Source organism: Carettochelys insculpta, chromosome 25, assembly GCF_033958435.1.
Source record: "Carettochelys insculpta isolate YL-2023 chromosome 25, ASM3395843v1, whole genome shotgun sequence".
Taxonomy (NCBI): domain Eukaryota; kingdom Metazoa; phylum Chordata; order Testudines; family Carettochelyidae; genus Carettochelys; species Carettochelys insculpta.
In genome coordinates, this window is record NC_134161.1 from 5,848,475 (window position 1) to 5,871,506 (window position 23,032).

The window sequence follows — 23,032 nt, forward strand, 5'->3', positions numbered from 1 at the left end:
CTGGCGTTGGGGACCGAGTCAGAACGCAGGGCGCTGGAAGTTTCGTCACGTCCACTTCCGGGAGGGATTCCCCCCCTCCCCCGCGTCGGTTGCTATGGAAACGGCTTCGTTGTGTCTCGGAGCGGTATCCGTGTGGCGAGCGAAGGGGAGAGACCGGGAGGCGGCTCGGGGCGCTGGGGCAGGAGCCCAAGGGGCCGCACGGGGCGCTGGGGTTGGGGTCAAAGGGCAGCACAGGCAGGGAGATGTTGGGGGCAGCATGAGGCCCTGGGATCCTGGCTCGGGGCAGCTAGACGGTGGAGACAGCTCTGGCCCTGGGCTCTAGCACGAGGTCAAGGCAAAGGGGAGGGGAGAGGGGAATGGTGGGGGTTGCACAGGGAGGCTCTGAGAGGCAGCAGGGTGATGAGGAGGGAGACTACAGGAAGAGCACGATCGCAGGAGCAGGTAACGGCGGTGGAGGGTGCCTGGCTGAGAAATACCGCATCTTTTTTCTGGCTTGAAGAACAGATCTTGCCCTTGGACCCTGTGTGGGGCAGCTGTTCAAAGCAGATACTCCCCCCCATGCTCCTTTCTCCTGTAGGTGTGAAGCAGAGAATCTGTGCAGCTTCCTGAGGCACATTTGTGCTCATCATGGCGGCTCCTCACCCAGAGGACATGCTGACCCAAGCGACCCAGCTCTGGACCATGCTGGATGAGATGGCAGAAAACAACCCCGAGAGTTACCAGAGATTCATGCAGCAGCAGCTGGAGGATGCAAAGCAATATTGTGCTCCCCCTGAACCACATCTTTGCCTACAGACTCACATCCTGGTACATGGGGCAAGGACTTTTACTATGAAAGAGGTTCCACTAAAATCTGACCTCCCAGGTAGTGTCTGGAGGATGCTTCCAACGGCAAAAAAAAAAAGCACTAACCGGCCACTGCTAGCTGAGCTGTGTCATGAAAGCGCACAGGGGCTACCTGAATACCCTTGGGAGTGGGTAACAGTCTTTCTTAGCACCAGTGGTCACTGCTAGAAACTCAAGTAAACAGAGAAACACCGTTAGGGGATGGAAGGAAGATATCATTTGCTTAAAAAAATTAGACTTTTATGAGGAAAAATAGCCTCTGTGGTGCCAGTGGGTAGGATAAAAATTATAAGCATAACGTATGAGAACCTTTAACAGTGCCAGCCAGTGCTGCTTCCAGAATGCACTGCCATGGATGGTGCAAAGTGGTGCATTGTGGAGAAGTTTTATTACCACAGAAGCACTGGATAATGGCTGTTGTCAGAGTCAGGTCACCACACTGGTTTATGGGTCTGTGACCAAAGCATCAGTTAGAAGGAACTGGAAAAAGCCAGAAATGCGGATATGAATTCTAGAATCAAATTCAGAGCCATTCCTACTGAAACCAAACAGTGACCATGGAAAAAGTCAGAGTCTGGAGGAGATAACATAATTCAGGAAGGAATTCATTGTGGGCTGAGCTTCATTAATAAAATGGAATGCATCCCAGTGAAACTGAGATGGATTCCTAGCTCTGTGATTCTACTAGAATTGATTATCATAGCAAATAACAATGTAAACGTGGAAGTCTAGACTCTGTGCTGTGTCTAAGAGCACACTAAGCATGGAGAGGGTGAACCTCATAAATCAAGCTGGACACTGACAGCTACGGGTAGTCAATACAACCCTCTTTAAAGAGGCAGCTCTCTAACCTTGTGCTATGAAAGTAGCCAGCTCTGAGCCTGATTGTCCCCTTGTACTATTACAGTTGTGTAACTCCAATGAGTGCAGTGGAATTATTCCCCATTTATTCTGGCACATTCATATTCTAAAGCAGAGAAGTTGCCATGTTAGTCTGAAATCTAACAAAACAAAACACCAGTCAGGTAGCGGTTTAAGGACTAACAAAATGATTTATGAGGCGATGAGTTTTCGTGGGACAGGCCTGCTTCAGATCTGAAGAAGCAGGTCTGTCCCACAAAAGCTCATCACCTCATAAATAATTTTGTTAGTTTTTAAAGTGCTACGTGACTGCTGTTTTATATTCTAAAGCAGTGCTTGTTTGTTATTGCATGTCCTACATAGCTGAGTCTGGGAAAAGACAGTACTGCTGCTGCTGTTTGGTAAAAAGACCCCATTGCATCTTTCAAATCAATGTTCAGACATGGTATTTAAATCCTCTCCCACTCCTGGTGTATGATTACTTAGACTAGTCTTTTTTTTCTCTCTGAGTAGCTCTTTCTTTCACTCTGAAAGCCCTTTTATTTAAAGTTGAACTTAGAAGTTTATAGGTAGTTAAGGTGTTGCATGTGGCCTATGATTTTCTGTTTTTCATTTGGTTCCATTGCACTTTTAGATATGAGGGACCTAAATATTTGTGGTGAATAAATGGTTTTGGGTTCTCTTTGCAGGAGCCTAACGGAAAATCATTATTCATTAACCTCTGCAGGTGGAAATGGGTCCCAGCTCCTAAATTACCTACTGATCCAATACCTTTTTGTGCTGGCCCATTAGAAGAGGTGTCCGATAAAGCAGGCAAGTGGATAATGTGGTCCAAGATACTCTTTATTCCTTCTACAATTAGGATTCTTTCCCCTCATTTCTGTAATATTGCAGTATGAAAGTTAAAACACAACTTGACAAAGAGCAGCTTTTAGAAGTAGCAGGTATGTAGCTCACAGCTTGAAGGTGGAGGATGCATAAATGGAACCCTAAGTACAATTGTTTGTTCCTTCTCAAAAAGCAGAATATGACACGAAATGCAAAAGTGTCTTGCAAGATGGAGGCCTCAACACATGTACTTATCTTTAAGGGCACAAGTAGCCCTGTCCCATTAAATGCAGGCAAACTACGCCCATGCTTAACTTTACACATGTACATAAGTGCTCTGCTGGATGCAAGCAGTATTTTCTACACATCAGTTTTCTGGTATAAAGTCCTCCGAGGAAACTGTAGATCAAGTTACTCCCCATTTTTATTCTTCAAAGATGTTATCTCTATTGTAGCTGTGATAGATGACGTATTCTACCTCCTATAAAACAGAATATTTCAGTATAGCAATTTTTGACATTCATTGTTTTTCTAGAGATTTACTCCCTGATAGATATTGCATATAATCCCACCGTTGTTCAGAAAGGAGAAGAGCACCAAGCTGAAATGGATCACTTGATCCACCTGACATTTAAATATATTGAGGACCATTACAGCCTCTCTCTGTCCCACTCTTACTCCATTGCTACATTCACACTCAAAGGAAGCCTGAAAAGGATGAAACAGAGTCTGAAAGGAGGGCCCCCACCAGCTCCACTTTCCAAAAAGAACACAATGAATGGTATGTACACTTCTTTTAAATGACTTTAAAGAGGTGTAAAGAAAATGGGAAAGACTAAACTCCAAGTCCTGTCTGTGGTAGGGGGAGTGGCTACAGTGCTACTTCTCATCTCCATGACATCGGGAGACTTTTGGAACTGACTTGTGCTCTGCTCCTGTGAGATGCTGGGCATCTTGCGTGTCTGGGCCCAGTTCAATCAGACCTCCATAATGTCATTTTAAACTATCAAACATTAGAAATTCAAGTTTTAATTTTGTACTTACTTACAAATAAAAGTGGAAATGTGGAATGAAGGTGGAAAAAGATCCATGAAATTAGTATACAAGCTTTAACTCTGAGTTCATAATCATAAAGCTGAGAGTTAAGTTTTGACACACTTTGCCAACAGATAGGAATCAGTAAAATCTGCAGTAAACTATTTCAAATAAGACATTTTCTTAACTACACACAAGAATATTTTTTACTTCAGAACTGACACTGGCCCAAATGTTGCACAACTTGGGAGAGGAAGAACACAATAATGCTAGGCTGAAGCTGAAGAAGGATGCTACACTGTCTAAATTGCCTCTGATAGAAGAGATAGCCAGTATGGAACTCCCAGAAGAGCCAGTCACACCAGCCTACGACCTGACCATCACAAAGGATGCAAACAGGAAACCTCTGAAGATTGAACTTAAAGTTGAATTGCCTAAAGTTAGCTCCGTTTCTGAATGCGAACTGAGCATTTCAAAGGTAAGTCTTGCGGGACCAAAATCCCATGTTTTCTCCCTGTTGAGCCCAAACAGGCTAAGAAAGTCACTTTTAACTAACACAGCTCAACTTGCTCATGAAGTATTTTAATTTGCCTATGTTTTAGGATGATGTAATTATTGAAGTCGCTGAGAAATACAGATTACAGCTGGATTTGCCAGAGCTGGTCGATGAAGAAGCAACTACAGCAACATTTATCAAAGGGAAAGGTGTGTTGCTTATCATAATGCCCATTCCCTGAAGAGAATGTTAGGGACAGCAGGTTCTCAAAAAGTTAATAGGGGTGGGTCACTGTTAAAAGGAAGTTAAGGATAAAAATCTTACCACCATGTAGAAATCCCTCTCGCTATGTTATTCTAAGCATCTGTTTTGCTTTTTGTGTGCAAATATTTCCTTTGAGAACTGAGGGGGATGAAGTTTGCATTGAGAATATAGCAAAAAATTCTTACAAGTTATAAGCACTTATTGGTTGCTTCACTTATTTTATCTGTAGCACAGGATTCTACATTATAAATTGTATTACTATGTTCAGTTTCTCCACCAGTAGAACAATAAAGGATGATTCACGATCTCTTGAGAGTTATCTTCTTTTTGCCTGTACTCTGCTGTCAAAAACTCTTATCTGGTGTTGGTAAACTGCTTCTTTTTAAATGAAGAGGATTTAATGCTAGTGAAAGATGGTGACACAAAAGATACAGGACATGTGATAGTGCAAGCTCTCTCACAGTCTGGCTCCTTTTTCAAATAGATCTGAGGGGCTGCCTTTAAAAGGTGAGGTGTGTAGTCTCCCAACCCCATTCAGTCACTGGCTCCTCTGCTGATACGACTGAGGGCAGCTCTGCAATAAGAGTTGGCCTTAACCCAACCAGTTGGCAATGGTTTTTCAAACTGAGCAGAAGTAGGCAACACAACATTAGTGCTCTAGAATTAGTCTGCCAATTCAAAGACTGTTTAGATAATCGCTGTTAAGGCTCATGAACTCCATGAATGAAGATATTTGCCAAAGGGTTTCTGTACTATAGACACTCCCCGCAGTTCTCTGTCTGTGGTGCCAGCTAGGATTCATGAAGAACACATGCCATTGCAGAGGATAACATTCAAATTAGTACTTCAGTGGTTGAGAAAGGTATGCCAGGAGTCAAGCTGTCTTAAAGGCAACAATGATCACATTCTATTCTAATATTCAACAATTTCAGACTAAATGAGGAAACAAACATCAGTTTCATGTCATTTTGAAAAGACAAAATTTACTCATCCTTCTGTGCCCAGGCTGTACCCACTTTAGCCTTACCTTACACTCGTACCATACAGCAGATGGCAGGGGAACAAAATTTCAAAACAGATTAAAAATTAGCATAGACAGGTTAGAAATACGTAATTGCATTTAATTTTAACAGACATATTTACTCATGAGCAACCATTCTTAATTCTCCGTTTTTGTACTCCAACAGCTACAAGGACTGCATTTAAGCCTGTGTTTCTATAGTTTTACATCAGACTGAAATAGTGTTAATGTACATTAAACTGTCCCTGTTGGTGTATAATGTGCAACAGGGCACTGCAAACAACACAAAGCCAAGAGTACTCATGAAGCTGAAAGGATCATTCTGTTCTGCAACCTGTTCCCCAGTCAGGCTGTCCCTAAGACAGTGGTCCTTTGGCACAAGCTACTTCCTGTTTTGATTAATTTGCAAATTATTATGGATAAGGGATATCAAGTGTCCTGGATTTCCTTAACCGGAATTTTAAGTACAGGTGAGCTGTATGCAGTGCAGTGGTGGAGTGAGAAACATACCTCATTCAAGTTTCATGCTGCATGATAGTGCTTTAACAGAGGCTGCTTCAACACTCACCCCTCCCAGTGGAGGGGGCAAGGTAATGGTAATTCAAAGCAGACTAATGAGGCACTAACGTGTATATTCAGTTCCTCATTAGCATAATGGCGACCTCATGAATTTCGAAGTGGAGACTTCGATTTGCAGATTGACAGTGTAGATGTGGACAGCTTCAAAATAAGTGCCCCACTTCGCCATTCCCTTACTCCCAGCTAGTTTTGTGGGAGTAAGGGAATGTTGAAAAGTGGGGCATGCTTATTTTGAAGCTGCCCACATCTACACTATCAATCTGAATTCAAAGTCTGCACTTCGAAATTCATGCAGCCGCTATTATGCTAATGAGGCACTGAATATGCACGTTAGTGCCTCACTAGCCTGCTTCAAATTGTCTCATTACCATGCCCCCTCCAACAGGGCGGGGGGGGGGGGGGGGGGGGGGGGGGGGGGGAAAGAGGAGTGTAGAAGTAGCCAGAGACTTTGTTGAACCACTTATGGCTGAAAACCTTCAGGTTAACATGGTACATTTAATTTACCTAGCCAAGAGCTGACAACTTGGATAGACCGTGCACAAGCCATGATGTCAGCAGCAATCAGTACTAAACAGAAAAAACACATGGAATATTTCTATTATTCTAACATTCCAAAGATTTAATAGCACGCATGGACTCACTAAAGAATCTGGAACAGAAAAAATGAACATTTTTAACCTCAAGTGCAACTACTTTTCTTCCTGCCCAATCAGAGTTAGGCATAACTGCAACCAACTGAGTAAAACCTCAAATCGTTGTCACAAAAATATTTAATCTCCACAGTATATATTCTCTAACACAACTTTACAAGAGAAAATCCTTAATGCAATGTATAGGATACAGATTAAGTTTATGTATATAATTTATATAACCTTTTGCTCCAACCAAGCTCTCCTGGGCACTGATCAACTAACTACATGATCCTTTTTTACAAATTAAAATTTCCTTTTGGAAAGTGGAATTTTGAGAATGGGCACCATTGTGTTCCCCCATTGTAGGGCACAATGATTCATGTATTTAGGCACACAACCCACAGAAAACCACTTAAAACATTTTACATACACTATATACATGGACAGCACATTTTGTAGTTTAATAAGGCTGGGACGGTAAAGACATTTCATCTAAGAATTGTGATATCAATTACTTCAATTGATGTTGGAGCTTCCTGTGTTCAAGAATGTCTAAAAAAATCAATTTTCAAACATACATATCATCACAAAAATGAGTCCCAGGGACTGAATTCCAAAATTACACATGCTAACATTGGGTATCAACGCACATAGTGAGAAATTCTCCTGCCATTATGCAGAACAACTGTTTTCACTGCAGTGTTAACATTATACTGTTTCAACAGGGAAAGCAACCATTTAAGGCAATTTCATACAAAAAACACGTCATTGAAAAGCCACCATATTTTCTGTAGCATACAGAAAAGATATCATTGTAGTGTCTTGATAACCTGATTAGTTTTACCTCTCTTACTCCCCCTTTCCGCCCCGCACCAAGTCCTCTACAGGGGGTCACTTAGCTGTGAAAACCTAAGCTTTGCTGAATTCCATGGAGGAATTGCCATGTAAAACTTTTTTGTCCTATGAAAACAAACATTCCAAAGGTTTAATCTTCCTGTCAATGTATGCCTATTACTCTCATTAGTATTACCAGGAGAGCAGATCATTCAGGGTTCACGTTTTTTTTTGTTTGTTTGTTTGTTTGTTTTTAACGTGGTCTGTAGAGTTCAGTTATCAAGCCTTATGAATGGTTTTACACAGATGTTTATACTCTGGTTCTCTTATTTGTGAAAGCACAAGAGATTACCTAGCTGCATATGGTTCTTCCCCTTCCACAGATCTGGAGCATACATGAAGCATACACCGCTCACATGATTTTAAATCCAAGACACTTGAATTTCTTTTTTTTTTTCTTTTTTTTAAGAAACATTGGCAAATTCATTAACTGTATAAAATACAGTATAACTATTTCTTGCCCTGTAAAGCTTTCTTCAAAGTGTTTATCTGTACAGACTGGTAAAAATTACCAGCTAATATACATATTTAAAAAAAAAAAAAAAAAAGGAAAATTTGTTTAATTGAGTCTAACCACTGAAATATAAATAGCTTGATTAGAACAAAATAATATGACCTAGGAAAGTCTCGGTTGCTTGGTTTCATTATAATAGCATGGTTGTTGGCTTTTCAATAAACTTTTTGAACTCAGCCAACCACTGGGCTCCAACTGTTCCATCCACAACTCGATGGTCACAACTAAGAGTAACTGACATCATGCTGGCCACATCAAACCTGGGAAGAGAAACAAAGTCCCGTATTTAAAACTCTGCAAGTTCACTAGCACAAATTTGTCAGCCAGTGAAATTTAAAAAGTCCTGGGTGGTTAAAGATAAACTCCAACGGGTGCTAGCCCTGTACTACTCGGGTCTACATTTATATCTCCACAAATACTTATTCGAAGCATCCATATGATAGGGTAGATCAAATCCTTCGCTTTCTAAATTAAGTGATCCCTTTGGAATATGCAACTCTCATTATTTAATAAAATGCAAATACATTTGTGCTATAACTTCACTGTACATTTATGTTAAGTCGCACTCTAGACCTGGCTACCTCAGGGTGACTTTTCACACAGTAAGAATGCTGTTTATCTACACGTCATTCATTTGTTCACCACATTCAAAAGTCTGCACTGTGCCTGTTAAAATTCACCAATGAAATATGGTCCATTAAGACAGGCACTACTCAGGGATGCAGGAGACGAACCACCACCCATTTCCTGTTCAACCTTGGGCAAAATATTTATGGTTTATGCCCAGATAATAGGACTTCCCTATCTCAGTAGGGCATTATGCAGAGAAATACATTCGTGACTGAGATATGGTGGGATAACATGTCAAACGGGAGCCACGTACCTAAGATGATAAAACAGATTGACAAGATTTGCCTGCACTTTGTATTTAAATTTACAAAGTCTCAAATGATGTTCCCACAGAGCAACAGTGGCACTGCACAATACGGCCAAACACTGATCATCTAATGGGGAAATTAAAATGCTCGCCATTATTCCAAAGTAAATGACACCTGTTTGAAGACTTAACTGAATCAGAATAATGCTCTACTTAATACGTACCCCTTCTCATTATCTGCTGGCACCAATCGGTTCTCTGAAGTACCAACTGCCAGAATACACGCTTGAGGTGGATTGATTATGGCAGAAAAATTCTTAATTCCATACATTCCTAGATTTGAAACTGTAAAAGTGCCTCCCTACACGAAATAAATATATTGGTTGATATATGGAACTTCACAAACATCATCAGTTCACACAGCAAGTCAATTAGCATGGCTAAACTAGATCATGGCTTACAAGCGTCTGTTCTGAAGCGGTCATTTGAAATTGACATTTTAAGTCGGGGCAGTTAAGGATGCAGTAACTACTAACACACCAAGCTCCTCACCTGGAATTCGTGGGGCTGAAGTTTACCTTCTCGTGCTTTGGTTGCCAAAGAGGCAACATCTTTACTGATGGCAGTCAGGCCCTTTATGTGCGCATTGAACACAATGGGAGTTATCAGCCCTGCAGGAGTACTCACTGCAATGCTAACATCCACTACATGATTTCTGTAAGACACAATGGGGACACAACCCAGATGACTTGAGCAAGACACAAAATTTTTTGCAAAAGCATTAAAGCCACCTTAGATAAGGGAGTAATTACTGTCGTGTCCATTATGTCTAGTGCCCAGGCCTCACTGACAAGCGTACTTGAAGAAAAGCTATGTGAAATACTGAGAATCCCCTGAGGATTACATGACACCATTCTTGCCAGGCTTTATGAGAGCCTGCCAGAAATGGGAGACAACTGATCTATTTTGCTATTCACACCGTATTAGCTGCATTTGGACTAGATACTTACTGCCTGATAACAGTGTCCAACCAGGATGAATTTGCTTCAGGCACCTTCAAACATGCCAGAGCTGAAGCTTTAATGATGAAGTCATTGACAGAAAGCTTTACATTCTCTGGCACCTCCTGTGAAGAAGAGAGAATTTAAAACATCCGTGATTTACTCACCCCTTGAGGGCACTACAAAAACCTAATTAGTTTGCAGGAACTCAAGAGTACATGGCCTGTTGAGATTTACTGCATGACCCTATCAACCAATCTTGCACATCTCTAAGAGCAAACAACATGTGTGAAAATGTCTTAAGTGCATTTACAACTTGCATCCCTCTCTCTGACTTCTACTCTGAGAAGCACCATTCAGTTTTGGGCTATCTGTTACCTTCAGTTCCCCAAAAGGAAAACCTCTGTTTGGAAGCGGCATCACATTTATGATGGGTCCTGCTCTTTATCTTATTTTTGATCTGAGGCAAAAATAGGCCAAAGCTGTGCAGCTTGTCTTGGGTTCCAGGTTGGGGAACTGAGCATGCAATGGGCAGTGTTTGGCTGGAGATTACTTCTCCACAATCTGTCACAGAAATAAAAATATATGGAGATACACATCTCAAAGCTAGAAAAGACCTCCGGAGGTCATCAAGTCCAGTCCCCTGCCCTCTAGGCAGGACAAAGCACCATCCTGGACAGACTTTTTTGTTTTGTTCTTTTTTTTTAAATTTGCCCCAGATCCCAAAGTGGCCCCCTCAAGGACTAAACTCACAACCTGGGTTTGGCTGGCCAATGCTCAAACCACTGAGCTATCCCTCCCCCACTGGAAGATCTAGATGTGACTAAGGAGGAAGCAGCAAACTTTGGATGTTTCAAAAACGTTTTCTTCCCAAGCCCAGCTGGCTCACCATACTGATTATCTACCTGTCCTCTCAGACCCACACCACAACGCCTCAGGAGTGTTACCTTATTGAGTTCTTTCCTGAGCACCAGTATTTCTCCCACATTTATATCAATAGATAGATAGTAATGAGGTATTGTTTGTTTAGACTGCATCAAACGCTGAGCAATAACCTGAGGGCAAACAGAGCAGGACATTATACCACAACACACTTTGCAAAATGGGTTTCCATCCAAGTTAAAAGTCTGGCTGACAATGCACATGGCTGTCTTAGACGTACACATTATAGCACAACTAGGTTTGGTCAAATTATGCTGGACATTGCTACATAAAGACCACTGAGCACCAGACAACAGCCGAAAGGTCAATACATGGATTTTGCATCTAGAATTTGTACTCCTACTCTCTTCGTGTTCTCCCAAGCTTTTGTTTGGATGGAGCAAGCAGAGAGATCAACGGATATGTTGAGACAGAGAAATCCTCTAAATTATGGTGATTTTGGAAGTCTGTTAGTTTTGGGGACATTGGTCCTATCTGTTGTTTGTATTTTAGAAAGATTGTACAGGAGGCCAGTAACATTATTTTTAAACGCAATAAAGCAGGTGCTATATTTATGAAGTTGTTTACCCCCAGAAAAGATATTCAGCCAACAGGAATGGTTTTGTCTATAATAAGCCACCAGAAACCATGAGATGTGTCACCCTACCATAAATCACTAATAGCTGTAAAAACAAAAGAGGGATTTTGCTTCAATTTTCACTTCTTGAGATGTGGGTGTGGCTCAAGCCAGTTTCCTTCTTTTTGGATGCATTAAGCACCATCACATGGTTTGACCGTCTCTGTGCGAGGTGCAAATTGGGACGGAAGGGTTGCTGCAGATAAGGACTGAGGTGTACTGACAAAGCTGTGGATAGAGAAGAGTCCCACAGGTCAGAATGGAGGTGCATGAGCAAAGCTGCATGGAGGAAGCTTGCTCAACACCTGCCAGTTCTATGCCTGGCTCAAGTCAAAGCTTTTAAATCACTTATTGTCAAGATCAAGGTCTTCCGTCAAGTTCAGTGTCCAGCTGGCCCTCCTTGGTAAGCATCCAGTGATTAAATGTTAAGTGTTTCTGGAAAGACACATATGTGCAGATCAAATTTCCTCTTGAATAAAAGAGAAAAAAGAAAAGCCTCTTACCCTTCGAATATTACTGATGGGGACATCTGTGAAGACACCTGCAGGAGGTGGTGCTGCTGTTGGAGCTACAGGTGCAACAGGAATTGCTTCAGCCTGTATGCAAAGAGAGAAACAAGTTGGGTTTCCAATCACTGTTTTACATGTGAGTCTGGGTGTGCAGCAAACAGCAAAAATGCCTTAAACTTGGAGATAACTCCTGTGAACAAAGCTGTGGCACAAAGCTATGGAAAAAAAGAGACAGCTAAAACATGGCTACTCTCCCTCCAATGAGCAGATGCTTCCTTGTGGTTTATATGAAACACGTGGTATCGATGTCTGCAGCTCTTGTGCTCTATATTCTCAATAAGGACTGTTAATAAATATTAGCAAAAGGTACCAGAGCTACAAAGCAGCAATCTGTCAGACAATAATTGGAAAGTAAGGGTGAAAGCAGAAGGTTTTGTTTTCCATATTGAACTCCCCCTCCTAAGTACATTCCTCAAGCTCCACGACACCATTAGCTGCTCAGTTACTATGGTAATGGGAACCTTAAAAACACCTGGACAGTAGCATGTGCTTCTGCAATGAAATGCCAAAGTGACAAAAAGGAGAGCATCTCATCTTCTGTTTCTCAAGTACTACAATGTGTCGCACTGTCCAATCACCAGCAACTGTCAATTTTCAGAATTCTTGGACTACACCATCTGATTGTTGTCTCCAGCTGCTTCCAAAGAGCAGCAGGTAGCTCTCATCTGTCCTACCAGCAATATGAGATCTCACAGATTTCAGTTCTACTCACAGGGGCAACCTTCGGAGGTACAAATGACTCAATATCCTTCTTCGTGATTCTGCCATCTGGTCCAGTACCTGGTGGAGTGACATATGAAACATAAGAGGGTTTCATACAATACCATACTGGGAAAATGCAAGTTAAAATAAAAACTGCTCCCTTTCTAGCCCAGTCACTTAGCACAACATAGGAGCATTCAGCGGTAATCTATGACTGGAAGGAAATGGACAGCTAAGCATATATTTAACATCAACAGAAACGTATATAAAAACAGAAATGGCAACTCACCTTTCACCAGTGAGATGCTGATTCCTCTTTCTGCAGCCAATTTCTTTGCCAGAGGGCTAATGACTATTCTTCCTTTATGTACAGGAGCACCAGGTAAGGAGCCTGCTGGAGCTGAAGGGGCAGTGGGCTGGGGAGGAGGAGCTGCTGCCTTAAGAGAATGAGTTCAGCACAATTCTGAGTTGCACTATCATTCACATAAAATCTTAAGTTTGAGACAATTTAACAAGCAAAGAACATGAGCATCTGGTTTCCAAAAACCAACTAGAGAATGCTGACAGACGAGCAACAAAAGAATTCGGGCTGGAGGTGCTCATTTAGAGAATAAGAGCTACATTAGCAGAACTGCCGCCAGAGAAATGATCAGAGGTGGGGAACATTACACATATGGGGGAGAAGAATTATTTCAGAAAGTACAGAGAAGTATACTACATTTTCTTGTAATGTATTCTATCACAAGGCCTTTCTGGAGTACAACTCATTAGGCTGTGAAATCATGTCCCAGAGGGAGGGACAGCAAATGATTCGTAGCCTTATCACTGGGGACCTTTAAAACTAGAACAGGTAGTAGCCTAGAGAACACATTTATGAAGCAACCTTCTCTGATTCTCAGAGGATAGACTAGTTGACGCTAGCAGGTTGTATCCGTCTCATGTTATCCCCCCACTCATGATACCACAAACGCATGGACTGGAGTTGAAGCGCCACCAGGCCCCAAACCAGCAGGATTATTTAGGTCGGGTTAGCAGCTGCTAATGGTCTTCTCTCTCTCCCACCCTCCCCTGCTGCCCGCATCCATTACCAGAGGGGCAGGAGTGGGTGATGGTGCTTGTGGCTTGATGTCAGCTACACCAGTCTCCCTGTAGTCAGCAAATGCTGGAATATCAGACTCCTTCTCCACAATGATGCAGAGTACAGTTCCTAATGGCACGTCTCTTGTTCCTTCAGGCACCAGAATTTTTGCCAGGTAACCTTCTTCCTGAACTTCAAAGCCTTAAAGGAAAACAAAAATGATGGATGAATGCTAGGGAAGATCAAACATCAGTGCCAAACAATGTCACCACACTGAGTTCTTTGCTTTCAGTCTCGTCCAGTAACTAAACCTCTGCCATTTTTAAACAGATCTTTGAAACGAAGCTGAATGAGGAGAAGTCTCCATGTAAGATAGGTTTAATGCAGCAGAGCTGGTGCAAAGCTGGAAGCTGGTTTCAGCAACTCCATCAACTAAAATACAAAAGGAAATAGCGTTAAATAGCTCCTTTTGCACTGCACCAAAGCCAGCTGCCCTTTCCAGCTGGGAAAGTCTGGTTTGAAGCTCTAATGTGGATCACTCTCTCTCAAGAGATCACAGAATAATCTACTGTCCCTCTTAGGGTTCAAAATTGCTCACCTATCGTGGCTTTGTCTGTTTCAATTTCTGCCAGTAAGTCTCCTTCACTCAGTTTCTCACCAACCTTCTTCTCCCACCTCTGAACTGTACCCACGGTCATCGTAGGCGAGAGAGCCGGCAGAACAATCTATGGAGCCAAAAGAATGCAAGTGTATCACACCAGATAACTGAAAGCCAACAGGGGCATTAAACCCCAAAGAGCAAGTTACTCTTGAGACTGAGACAGCACTAACATGTTCCTGGGCCTGCCTGACACAACAGAGTAAGTTGTGGTGCTGCGGACGCCAGATCTCTGGATTAGCTTCTTTAAACAAGTCTTAAATTACGGAAGGAAACTGAGCGGCAACAATAGAGGGATTTGCCTCTCGGGATTCTGTTCTGCCTGTTTAAGTGCTAATAAATAATCATCATCTAGCACTTTTATAGACTTTTCTCCTGTAAAGCTCAAGTGCACAAATGGGGAAACCAAGGCACAGAGAGGGCAGCACACTTTGTCTGAGGTCACACAGCAAGTCAGTGGCAAAAATGGAAATAAAACTCCCACTTCCCAGAACAGTTGAGTTGTCTCACCTCTATTTAGAAGCCGACCCCTTTACACTATGCTATGAAAAAAAAAAATAAAGGGAGGAAGGGAAGAGCAACTTGGAGCAATACATCCTGTCTCACAGAGCAGTCAGGGACTCCAGAAATAACAGCACCAAGAAATGATACGCACAATTTAGCATGACACTGGTATAACTTCTCCTGCATCACCACAGCACTTGTCAGAGAATCAACATTCAACCAACTCTGAACAAGAAAAGAGCAGCAGGAAGGAAGCATGGTCCAGTGGGTTATGTACTAGTCTGGGATTCAAGAAACTTGGCTCAAATTCCCGGTACCACCACAGACTTTCTGCAACATTCAGAGCAAGTCACAATCTCACTGTGCCTCAGGTCCCCACCAGTAAAATGGAGATAAGAGCAACTCCCCACTTCATAGGGGTATTGTAAGATACTGTAGTAATATTTGGAGTCACAAAGAGATACCTCAGCATCCAACTATATGAGATCTCATCAAGCACAACTCCTCTCTGATCACCCATACCCACACATCTGGTCTGCTCCTTGGCTATGTAAACTTAAAAGACATTCCTCCCACATCACTGGGCCCCAGAGCATATAATGCAACTCCTAAATCCCTTTACGTAACTTTTAACAGCCAATAGAAATCACATGATTTCTGTACACCACAAAGCCAAGCTGGAGGCCCAGGCTTCCACTAAAACAAATGGGAAGAGAGGTGCTTTGCAAAGTGATCCACAAAAGCCAGCACACCAGACTGAGAATGGCCCAAGCACGAGGCTTACTGGTTAACCGGCCCTTCCCAGTGAACTTCACTGATGGCCAGCCGAGCCAGGTCAGAGCAGGTGGGACTGGCAGTGGGACCCCGTGACAGAACACTGAAGCCATAGCTGTGGTGAGGCTGCATCACATGACAGGCCCGACGTTAAAACGGTTAACCTTTTACGCACCAGTGTTTAACTGGTTAACCGTTTTAACATCCCTACCAGCCAGTACCAACAATAGCAGAGTGTGCCCCTCCTCCACAGATAAGCACTTGAATGCAGTCTGCAGGGAGGCACCTCGCTTGGCCAGTGATCATGAAGGGAAACTACCCACCTAAGATACTTCTTGCAGGAATGAGTTAAGCATCTGTCTCATTCCACACAAAGAGCTGGCAGAAGAGGTAATGGGGGTGCCATGCCCAACAACTGTTAGCCTAGCAGTTAGAGCACTCACCTACATTGTGCAAGTCCTAGGTTCAATCCCCGTCCTCCCACTCCAGTTAGAGGGTGAGAACTTTTAAATAGGGGTCTCTCACCTTTCAGGAGAACACTCAAACCACTGAGCAAAGGGATATTCTGATGTAGGGCTCCCTCAATTTCTCCTCTTAGGCTGTTCCGCTATGGCTCAATAATGAATGCGTGGTTGGGGCAAGGAGACTGCACACACGGTTTCCCTCTCCTGGGGGTGGCCTAAACAGTCTATTGCACAATTATCTTCTCTCTCTTTCTAATCCATTGACTATGTGTTTATCCTCGGGGGAAGAGTCATTGGGCCACAGACAGAGTGTTCAGTGGTGGCTTGTTGGGTACCTTCACCCCTTACTCCAAAACCCATGTTGCTCAGCCATCTACTAGCCATGTTAACCAATCAATATCATTGCCTCCTAATAAGGACAGAGTCACATGCCTAAGGGAGCTTTTTATAGCCCACAGGAACTGGAACCCTTGAAAAAGCAAGTGGTCTTCCTCAACTAATACCAGGGACCCTATAACAGTTCTCAAGGCAGAACAGATCAGGCAGGGTCCCCCAGTGAAATCCATTTTAAATCGGAAAGATAGACACCTGCAGCCAGAGCTAGTAAGGCCCATAGTTTGTATCTACATCACAGTGCCTAGGAACTAATAGTTTTAGACAGGCAGAAGAGAGACACTGAAGAACATTAAGGAATAATTCCCTGAAGATGTGTACATGTCCTACCTGCATGTGAGGTGGATAAGAGCTGCCTGGGGCCTGTGCAGAAGGCTGAGCTGATGAGAGGGGAGCTGCCGCTGGAGGAGGAGGCACTGAGGCTGCTGGGACAGCAGATGCTGCAGAATCCAAGGTAAAATTCTTAAAGGCATCAACAAACTCCGGCCTAGAAGAGGAGCAAAAGAAGCCATGAAGACCATATAGAAGGTACCTAGTCTGCCAGGTTTCCAAAGCAGCACTCCACTGAGACACGCTCAATCTACTTACTGTTCAACCGTGATACATATTATAGACCCAATGGGAACATCCCTTGTCCCTTCTGCCACCAAGATCTTGGCCAAGTAACATTCTTCCAGAATTTCAAACCCCACTGTTGCTTTGTCTGTTTCCACCTTTGCAAAAGGAGAATGATTTTGTTATGAGGGAGTGGGTAGAGCTTCTCAACAGCTCAGAATCCTGCAGCCTATTGACTATGGGTTAGAGATGAAGATTTCTGGTGCATAAAGCTATGGTGAGAATCAGCTCAGTTGGCGGCAGTACCTTGGTTGAAAAGGAAAAGAGACCTTAGAACAAATGCATCTCAATCCCTCTTGCAAGAAGTTAGGATACAACAGGCAACTCTGAGAGGCAGTGAGATTTTGGCCGTTTTTAATTCCTTCAACAACGTGCCTTCAGAAGAGTAATATTTTAATTACTTGTATTTCATTGTAGCTAGGAGCCCCAGACATTGACCAAGACCCCAGTGTGCGAGGTGCTTCATATACAAAACCCTAAGACACCTGTCTGGGGTGGGGATTGTCTTTGGGTTTTTGTATATGCATAAGGTGCTTCTTCCAAAATTTAACAAGTGGGTTACTGAAACTGGCATTATGGGCTGATGGGAGCCAACCTTTCAGTGCTGAACCAGAGGTAAAAGATAAGGGTGAGAACAAAACATTTATGCCTGTTTGGGGCAACCTGTGACAAAATCTAGGGCTTGTACTTAGAGTGGGGACAATTTTAGAAATTACAGCTTGTCTTGTCCTCTGGCAACGGTACAACTTCCCATCCCAGCACAAAGTGAGAGTCCCAAGGGGAGGTTTCACCCACAAGAACAGGCCCTTGGTGGTGTCCTGTGACTGGGCCTTCCTGCTTTCGGGTGATTACTCCATAGTACCTCTGCAATCAGATCTCCCTCTTTGATCTTGTCCCCTTCCTTCTTCTCCCACCGAGCAATAGTCCCCATTTGCATTGTAGGGGAAAGAGCCGGTAAAGACACCTGCAAAAGAAGAACCAAGCCATAGTAAAAGTACTGTATTTACAAGCAGCCCTAGAACAACTTCCACTGAGGGGGCAAGGCCAGTCAATGGAAACAATCGCGATGTCAACAACAAAACAGCCATAAGCTGATGCAAAAACTGTCTCACACTTATTCAGAGCCCTTCTTCCCAATGCACTTCCTAACTTGGACTGACTCACAGGAATCAATTAAGCCGTAAAAGGCAGTGTCCAACGGGCACACAGCACTAGAGCTGGTGAGGAAGAGACACGGTGACAAGGGCAAATCCCAACTCGTCGGGGAAGCCGCCTTCAGGTAGGGCAGATCACTTGCCCTTAGCCCAGGAGATGTTAAGGGTGAGCAGAGCCATGTCCTGGTGTGGGGACCCAGGAGCAGAAGGACCCTGGCTCCTCAGGCCTGAGCGGTGAGCCGGTGAGATGGGGGCACCTGCAGGGTCGGGCTGGGCACGATCCCAGGCAGAAAGGGGGTGACCCAGCCGCAGGGGCGGCTCTGGGTATGGGGCCCACAAGCAGCACCCACGGACCCCGGGGGAAGCCGGCAGCCCTGGCCCCGCCGGCCAGGAGGACCCCGGTGCCCAGCGCCCCTCACCTTCTGGTGGGGCGGGAGGCTGCACCACCGCCGGGCGGCGAGGCGGGGCCAGGGCTCCCTCAGCAGCAGCAGCAGCCGCCGCGCGGGCCTGGGCCCGAGCCCCGGTTCGCCCCGGCTCCAGCCCGGCGGGAGCTGCGCGGCCCCACAGCTCAGGGCGCGGCCCTCCCGGCTCGGGCTCGCTCCCCCCACGCCGGGCACCCGCCGCGAGGCCAGGCGCCGCGCGAACACGCGCCACATGCTGCTGCTGAGCCGGGACTGCCCGGCGGCTCCGGCAATGACCTCGCTCCCCTCGGACTCCAGCCGCCCACCGCGCTTTGCGGCAGCCGCGAAAGTGTCGCGAGAAGCCGCAAAGCGCTGAGGGAATCCCAGCAAGGGGGAGGGGGAGGGGGAGGGGGAGGGGGAGGGGGCGGGGGGGGAGACGGGGGTGAGGTGCGTGGAGGAGCAAGGGCAGGGGGGGAGAGTGGGGTGGCTGGAGGAGCGGGGGTGGAGTAGGGGGCGGGGTGCCTGGAGGAAGAGGGCGTGGGGCAGAGGGATCTGTGGGGCAGGGACGCCGGGAGTTGCATCCTGGCAAAGCGGGGGCAGGGCGGTGCCGTTTGGGGGAGCAGTCGGATCGAGGAGAGCGAGGAGCACCGGGTCAGAGACTGAAGGACGAGAAAGGGGAGAATATGGGGCAGGGAGGCATCACAGGGACTTGGGGGTCTCCAGCACGGTCCGCTCTTCTGCGTGTTCCTTCCCGTCCCGACGAGAGGCCCTGGTGTCAAGACGGCTCCAGAATTGGGCACTGGGGAGTGGAAGGTTATAAGCAGCTAAATACCAAACCCGGCTGGGCTTGTTCAGTGCATCCTCCTGCAGGTGTCACCCTCGTGCCTCCCTGGTGAGCGCTGTGCTGCCCTCTGGGGAATGGAACTCCCTTTGTGGGGGTGGTTTTATGATACGCAGGTAGATGCTGTGAATGTTGTATGAATTAATGAAGGGAAAATGATACACTTCCTGTGAACATGGTGGGCCTTAAACTGATGCAGATCAGCATAGTGGGAGGGTGTTGTCTAGTATGAAAGCGGCTTCTTGTGATCAGCTTCCAAGTGAGGAGCATATGGCTGTTCCCCAGCTGAGAAATAGGCTTGAAAGCACAGCCAAGCCTGTATGTCTGTTCTGCTTAGGCTCCCCCAAGCCAGAAATAATGTCAGGTGTAGTCTTATGCACAGGTTTTAGCATCAGGGTCTTAATTTGTATTGTTCAGAGTGTCTCTGCCTCAGTTTCCTCATTGATTAAATGTTACAACCCATCAGCTATCCTTAGTGATACTTATGTTTCTGGCATTGAAAGGCTTCATTCACATCTGTAAAATGCTTTGAAATCCTTGGCTGGCAGATACTCTTTCTTTACGCACATACACAAAGTATTATGTTCTTATTACTACTGTTAAAGGGTTTCAAATAATTTAACAAGAGCTGTTTTCAAAACTCAGAACTCGCATCTGCAGAACGATGAATGCAACATCAGCAAACCCAGCCATTGGAGAGGAGCACAAACATGAAAGACTGTTGCTGCGCAGATATTTGCTCACAAATCTGAGTGCACTGAGCCCAACAGCTATTCCATTCCATTTTAAATTATATGATCAGAGTGGTTTGGGTCTGGGGTTCGTTGTAGTTTTAAAGTATCTCAAAAGCTCACTTTTATTTAAAAATAAATACAAATCTTGGAAGTAAGAAAACAAGTGACTAGTAAGTTGTTTGATGTGTTTGGATCCAAATCGGTAAGTAGAGATTCAGTCTTTGGGTACATCTCCACTTATGGGAAGATCGATGCACTGGCAGTCAATCTTCTGGAGTTCAATTTACTGCATCTGGTGGGGCCGTGCTAAATCAACCTTTCATGACGCCACTGTCGACCACGGTACTCCTGGCAGTCAGGAGGAGTAAGGGGAAGTCGATGGGAGAGCTGGTGGCAAAAATAGATTTTAGGTAAGTAATTTCCAGCTACACAATTCTCGTAGCAGGGTTTGTGTATCTAAAATAGATTTTACCTTCTGCGTACATCTGGCCTTTGTCTTTGCAGCTATTGGAAATCAGATGGAAAAGACCTTTTTACTGGGTGCCAGTGCGAGATTGTCCCCTCTGCTCTGTATTCTGTTACTACTATTTAGCCAACATGCCTGTACACATAACTTACACCTGCCAACACATCAGAAGCTTCAGTTCACAGTCAATGCCCTCCTTACTTAAACGGATTGATCAGACTCCATTTGCAAACTATAGTTTATTGAGATTTTTTTTCTTGGTCCACAAATCCAATGTACGTCCAGTTAGATATATCCAGCTCTTATATGTACTGATAAAGCTCATTTCTCACTGTTGGATGACAGGGGCATTGAGGGCAACTGACCTTCTAAACAGTGATGAACGCAAACTTTAAAGTTTCTCAGAAAAATATTACTTTACATATATCATGTGTATTACCTTATGAGGAAACTAGAAAGTAGATTTGAAGAAAGCAGGGCAGAAATCAACATGTCTAAAATCAATGGAAAACATTAAAACCAAATCCAACACCCAATTCTTATCTCATATGGCCTGCTGTACGTCAAGAGTAAATCAACTTAAGCCAATGGTAACAGAGAGGTAGCCAGGTTAGTCTGTACTCCAACAAAACAGCTGCAGAAATGTAACACTTTAAAGACTAACAAAATGAGTTGTTCAGTGATAAGCTCTTCACAGAATAAATCATTTTATCAGTCTTTAAAGTGCTACATTTCTGCTGCTTTGTTTTGTTTAAGCCAATGGTGTTACACTGTGCAAGAGTGGTCTAAGTGAGAGGAGAGGCTGGTCCCATGTGTATCTACTCTTTTCCAGGATTACCTTGTTCCCCATTATATTCTTACTATCTTTTCCTAACCCAATTCATAGTTCTTTCTGTTCATTTATACAGTGACAAGAAGGCAAGAGAAAACTACCCTGTCGTTGTAGAAACAAAGCTGAACCTGAGTTGTGTATGCGTTAGAGCCTCCGAGGGCACCACCTGGGATGAGAACAAGGTGTGACCATGACCTTCAATTTTAATATTCAATGGGCAATAGTTCTAACCTCAAGCTCTCACATAAATCCCAGTGACTTCTGAGAGCGTTGGAGGTGCTTATCCAAAACCGGAGCTGTGCCAATACTTTCAAGGGTTTCAACTCAAATCAGTCAGAGAGGGTACAAGGTTTCTGTTCTCGTCTGTAAGTGCTCTGAGCTCTGATGAAGGTGCTTGGCTGACAGTGCTACATGATTAAACCTGTATTCCCCAGAATATGTATGGGCAGTGAACAGTGCAAGTTTCCTCCTCTGTGCTTCCTCCAAATGTACTTCACCCCTGCCCTGAAGAGAACACAGGACAGTAAAGGGGCTATCTGCTGCAACTGCCAACAGGATTTCAATGGTGAGAATGGTTATGGTGATGTGGAACCACTAGGAACAGGACTGATTGCCACCTCATCCCACCTAGCCGAGGCCATCAGCCATCGCTTGGGTGGTGACCAGAATCACTGCTGAGCAAGACTGGAGTGAAACCTATGGCCTAGAGCTGAAAGTTCTGTTGCAGTAGCAGTTACGTCAGCCATTGAGTCTCCAAAGGCAACTCTAAAACACTGCTCATGTCTTACAAGCACAGAGGTATACAGGATGGCTACATGGAGCCCTTTGAAGAATTACTGTTTTAATTGTTTCCATAAAATGGACAAACCTTGCCGAAAGCATACAACTCTGACTGAAATTAATCAGACTATTAAAACTTGAATTAAAAGACATTCAAGATAAATTGCAATTGAAATACAACAATGCATTTCTGTATGATAAACTCATGCTATCTTATAGCAACACACTAAAACACATGCAACAGAGAAACCAGTGATTTCCAGGGAGGAAGAGAACTTTTGTTTCTTTTCAGGACTAATATTGCATTTCTCCCATTTAAGAACTTCCCCAAATACTGATGTTTCAACTGCTGTTTGAGAAGAGACAGTATGGGTAAATCACCCAGTGAAATGAAACAGATCAATAATGGCCTAACAGCCAATACATGTTCTACCAATGGGAGAGTCAGGGCAGAGAGCTATCCAAGCTCTCCGGGATACAGAGGGAGTAATAAGACAAACCCCGTGTGTAATTCCTGTCTATACAAGAAACAGTTGGCAAAATATAAAAACAGGATGAACTACTTGTGCTTTTATAAACAAAGCTACTAATGGAACTCACATGGTGTGATGTGTTAACAGGAGACTGTATAAAACACACTGATGTTCTCTAGAAAATGAGT

At 44.2% G+C, this 23,032-nt stretch overlaps 2 protein-coding genes across 5 annotated transcripts; one reads left to right on the forward strand and one right to left on the reverse strand.

The window, feature by feature from the left end:
* Window positions 1–37: 37 nt before the first annotated feature.
* Window positions 38–5,992, forward strand: PIH1D2 (PIH1 domain containing 2). 4 transcript variants are annotated; one of them, XM_074976722.1, is made up of 6 exons: window positions 38–124; window positions 578–807; window positions 2,397–2,520; window positions 3,071–3,316; window positions 3,786–4,048; window positions 4,173–5,992. In XM_074976722.1, the coding sequence occupies exons 2-6, from the start codon at window positions 628–630 to the stop codon at window positions 4,305–4,307; spliced, it is 948 nt and encodes a 315-aa protein (XP_074832823.1). In that variant the 5' UTR covers window positions 38–124; window positions 578–627; the 3' UTR covers window positions 4,308–5,992. The 4 variants fall into 4 exon arrangements, with proteins under 4 accessions (XP_074832823.1, XP_074832822.1, XP_074832821.1 ...); XM_074976721.1 differs by lacking the exon at window positions 38–124 and adding an exon at window positions 323–441; XM_074976720.1 differs by lacking the exon at window positions 38–124 and having other exon boundaries at window positions 360–807.
* DLAT (dihydrolipoamide S-acetyltransferase) lies at window positions 2,530–19,048 on the reverse strand. The gene is made up of 15 exons (XM_074976718.1): window positions 18,737–19,048; window positions 18,026–18,127; window positions 17,137–17,261; window positions 16,879–17,035; window positions 14,354–14,480; window positions 13,766–13,956; window positions 12,967–13,114; window positions 12,688–12,755; window positions 11,910–12,002; window positions 10,796–10,903; window positions 9,858–9,973; window positions 9,400–9,562; window positions 9,072–9,208; window positions 8,073–8,230; window positions 2,530–3,016 (listed from the first exon to the last, which is right to left on the reverse strand). Exons 1-14 carry the CDS (start codon window positions 18,971–18,973, stop codon window positions 8,101–8,103), a joined length of 1,902 nt encoding a protein of 633 aa, XP_074832819.1. The 5' UTR covers window positions 18,974–19,048; the 3' UTR covers window positions 2,530–3,016; window positions 8,073–8,100.
* Between the last annotated feature and the right edge of the window lie 3,984 nt (window positions 19,049–23,032).

Excerpts from the sequence above, each read along its gene's own strand:
- PIH1D2 (XM_074976722.1), top strand. The coding sequence starts at position 628 with ATGGCGGCTCCTCACCCAGAGGACATGCTGACCCAAGCGACCCAGCTC. Across the intron at positions 3,317-3,785 it reads CAAAAAGAACACAATGAATG|AACTGACACTGGCCCAAATG; the intron begins GTATGTACACTT and ends TTTTTACTTCAG. Across the intron at positions 4,049-4,172 it reads GCGAACTGAGCATTTCAAAG|GATGATGTAATTATTGAAGT; the intron begins GTAAGTCTTGCG and ends CCTATGTTTTAG.
- DLAT (XM_074976718.1), bottom strand. The coding sequence starts at position 18,973 with ATGTGGCGCGTGTTCGCGCGGCGCCTGGCCTCGCGGCGGGTGCCCGGC. Across the intron at positions 13,957-14,353 it reads AACAGACAAAGCCACGATAG|GCTTTGAAGTTCAGGAAGAA; the intron begins GTGAGCAATTTT and ends TTTTCCTTTAAG. Across the intron at positions 10,904-11,909 it reads CCATCAGTAATATTCGAAGG|GTTATTGCTCAGCGTTTGAT; the intron begins GTAAGAGGCTTT and ends GTTTGCCCTCAG.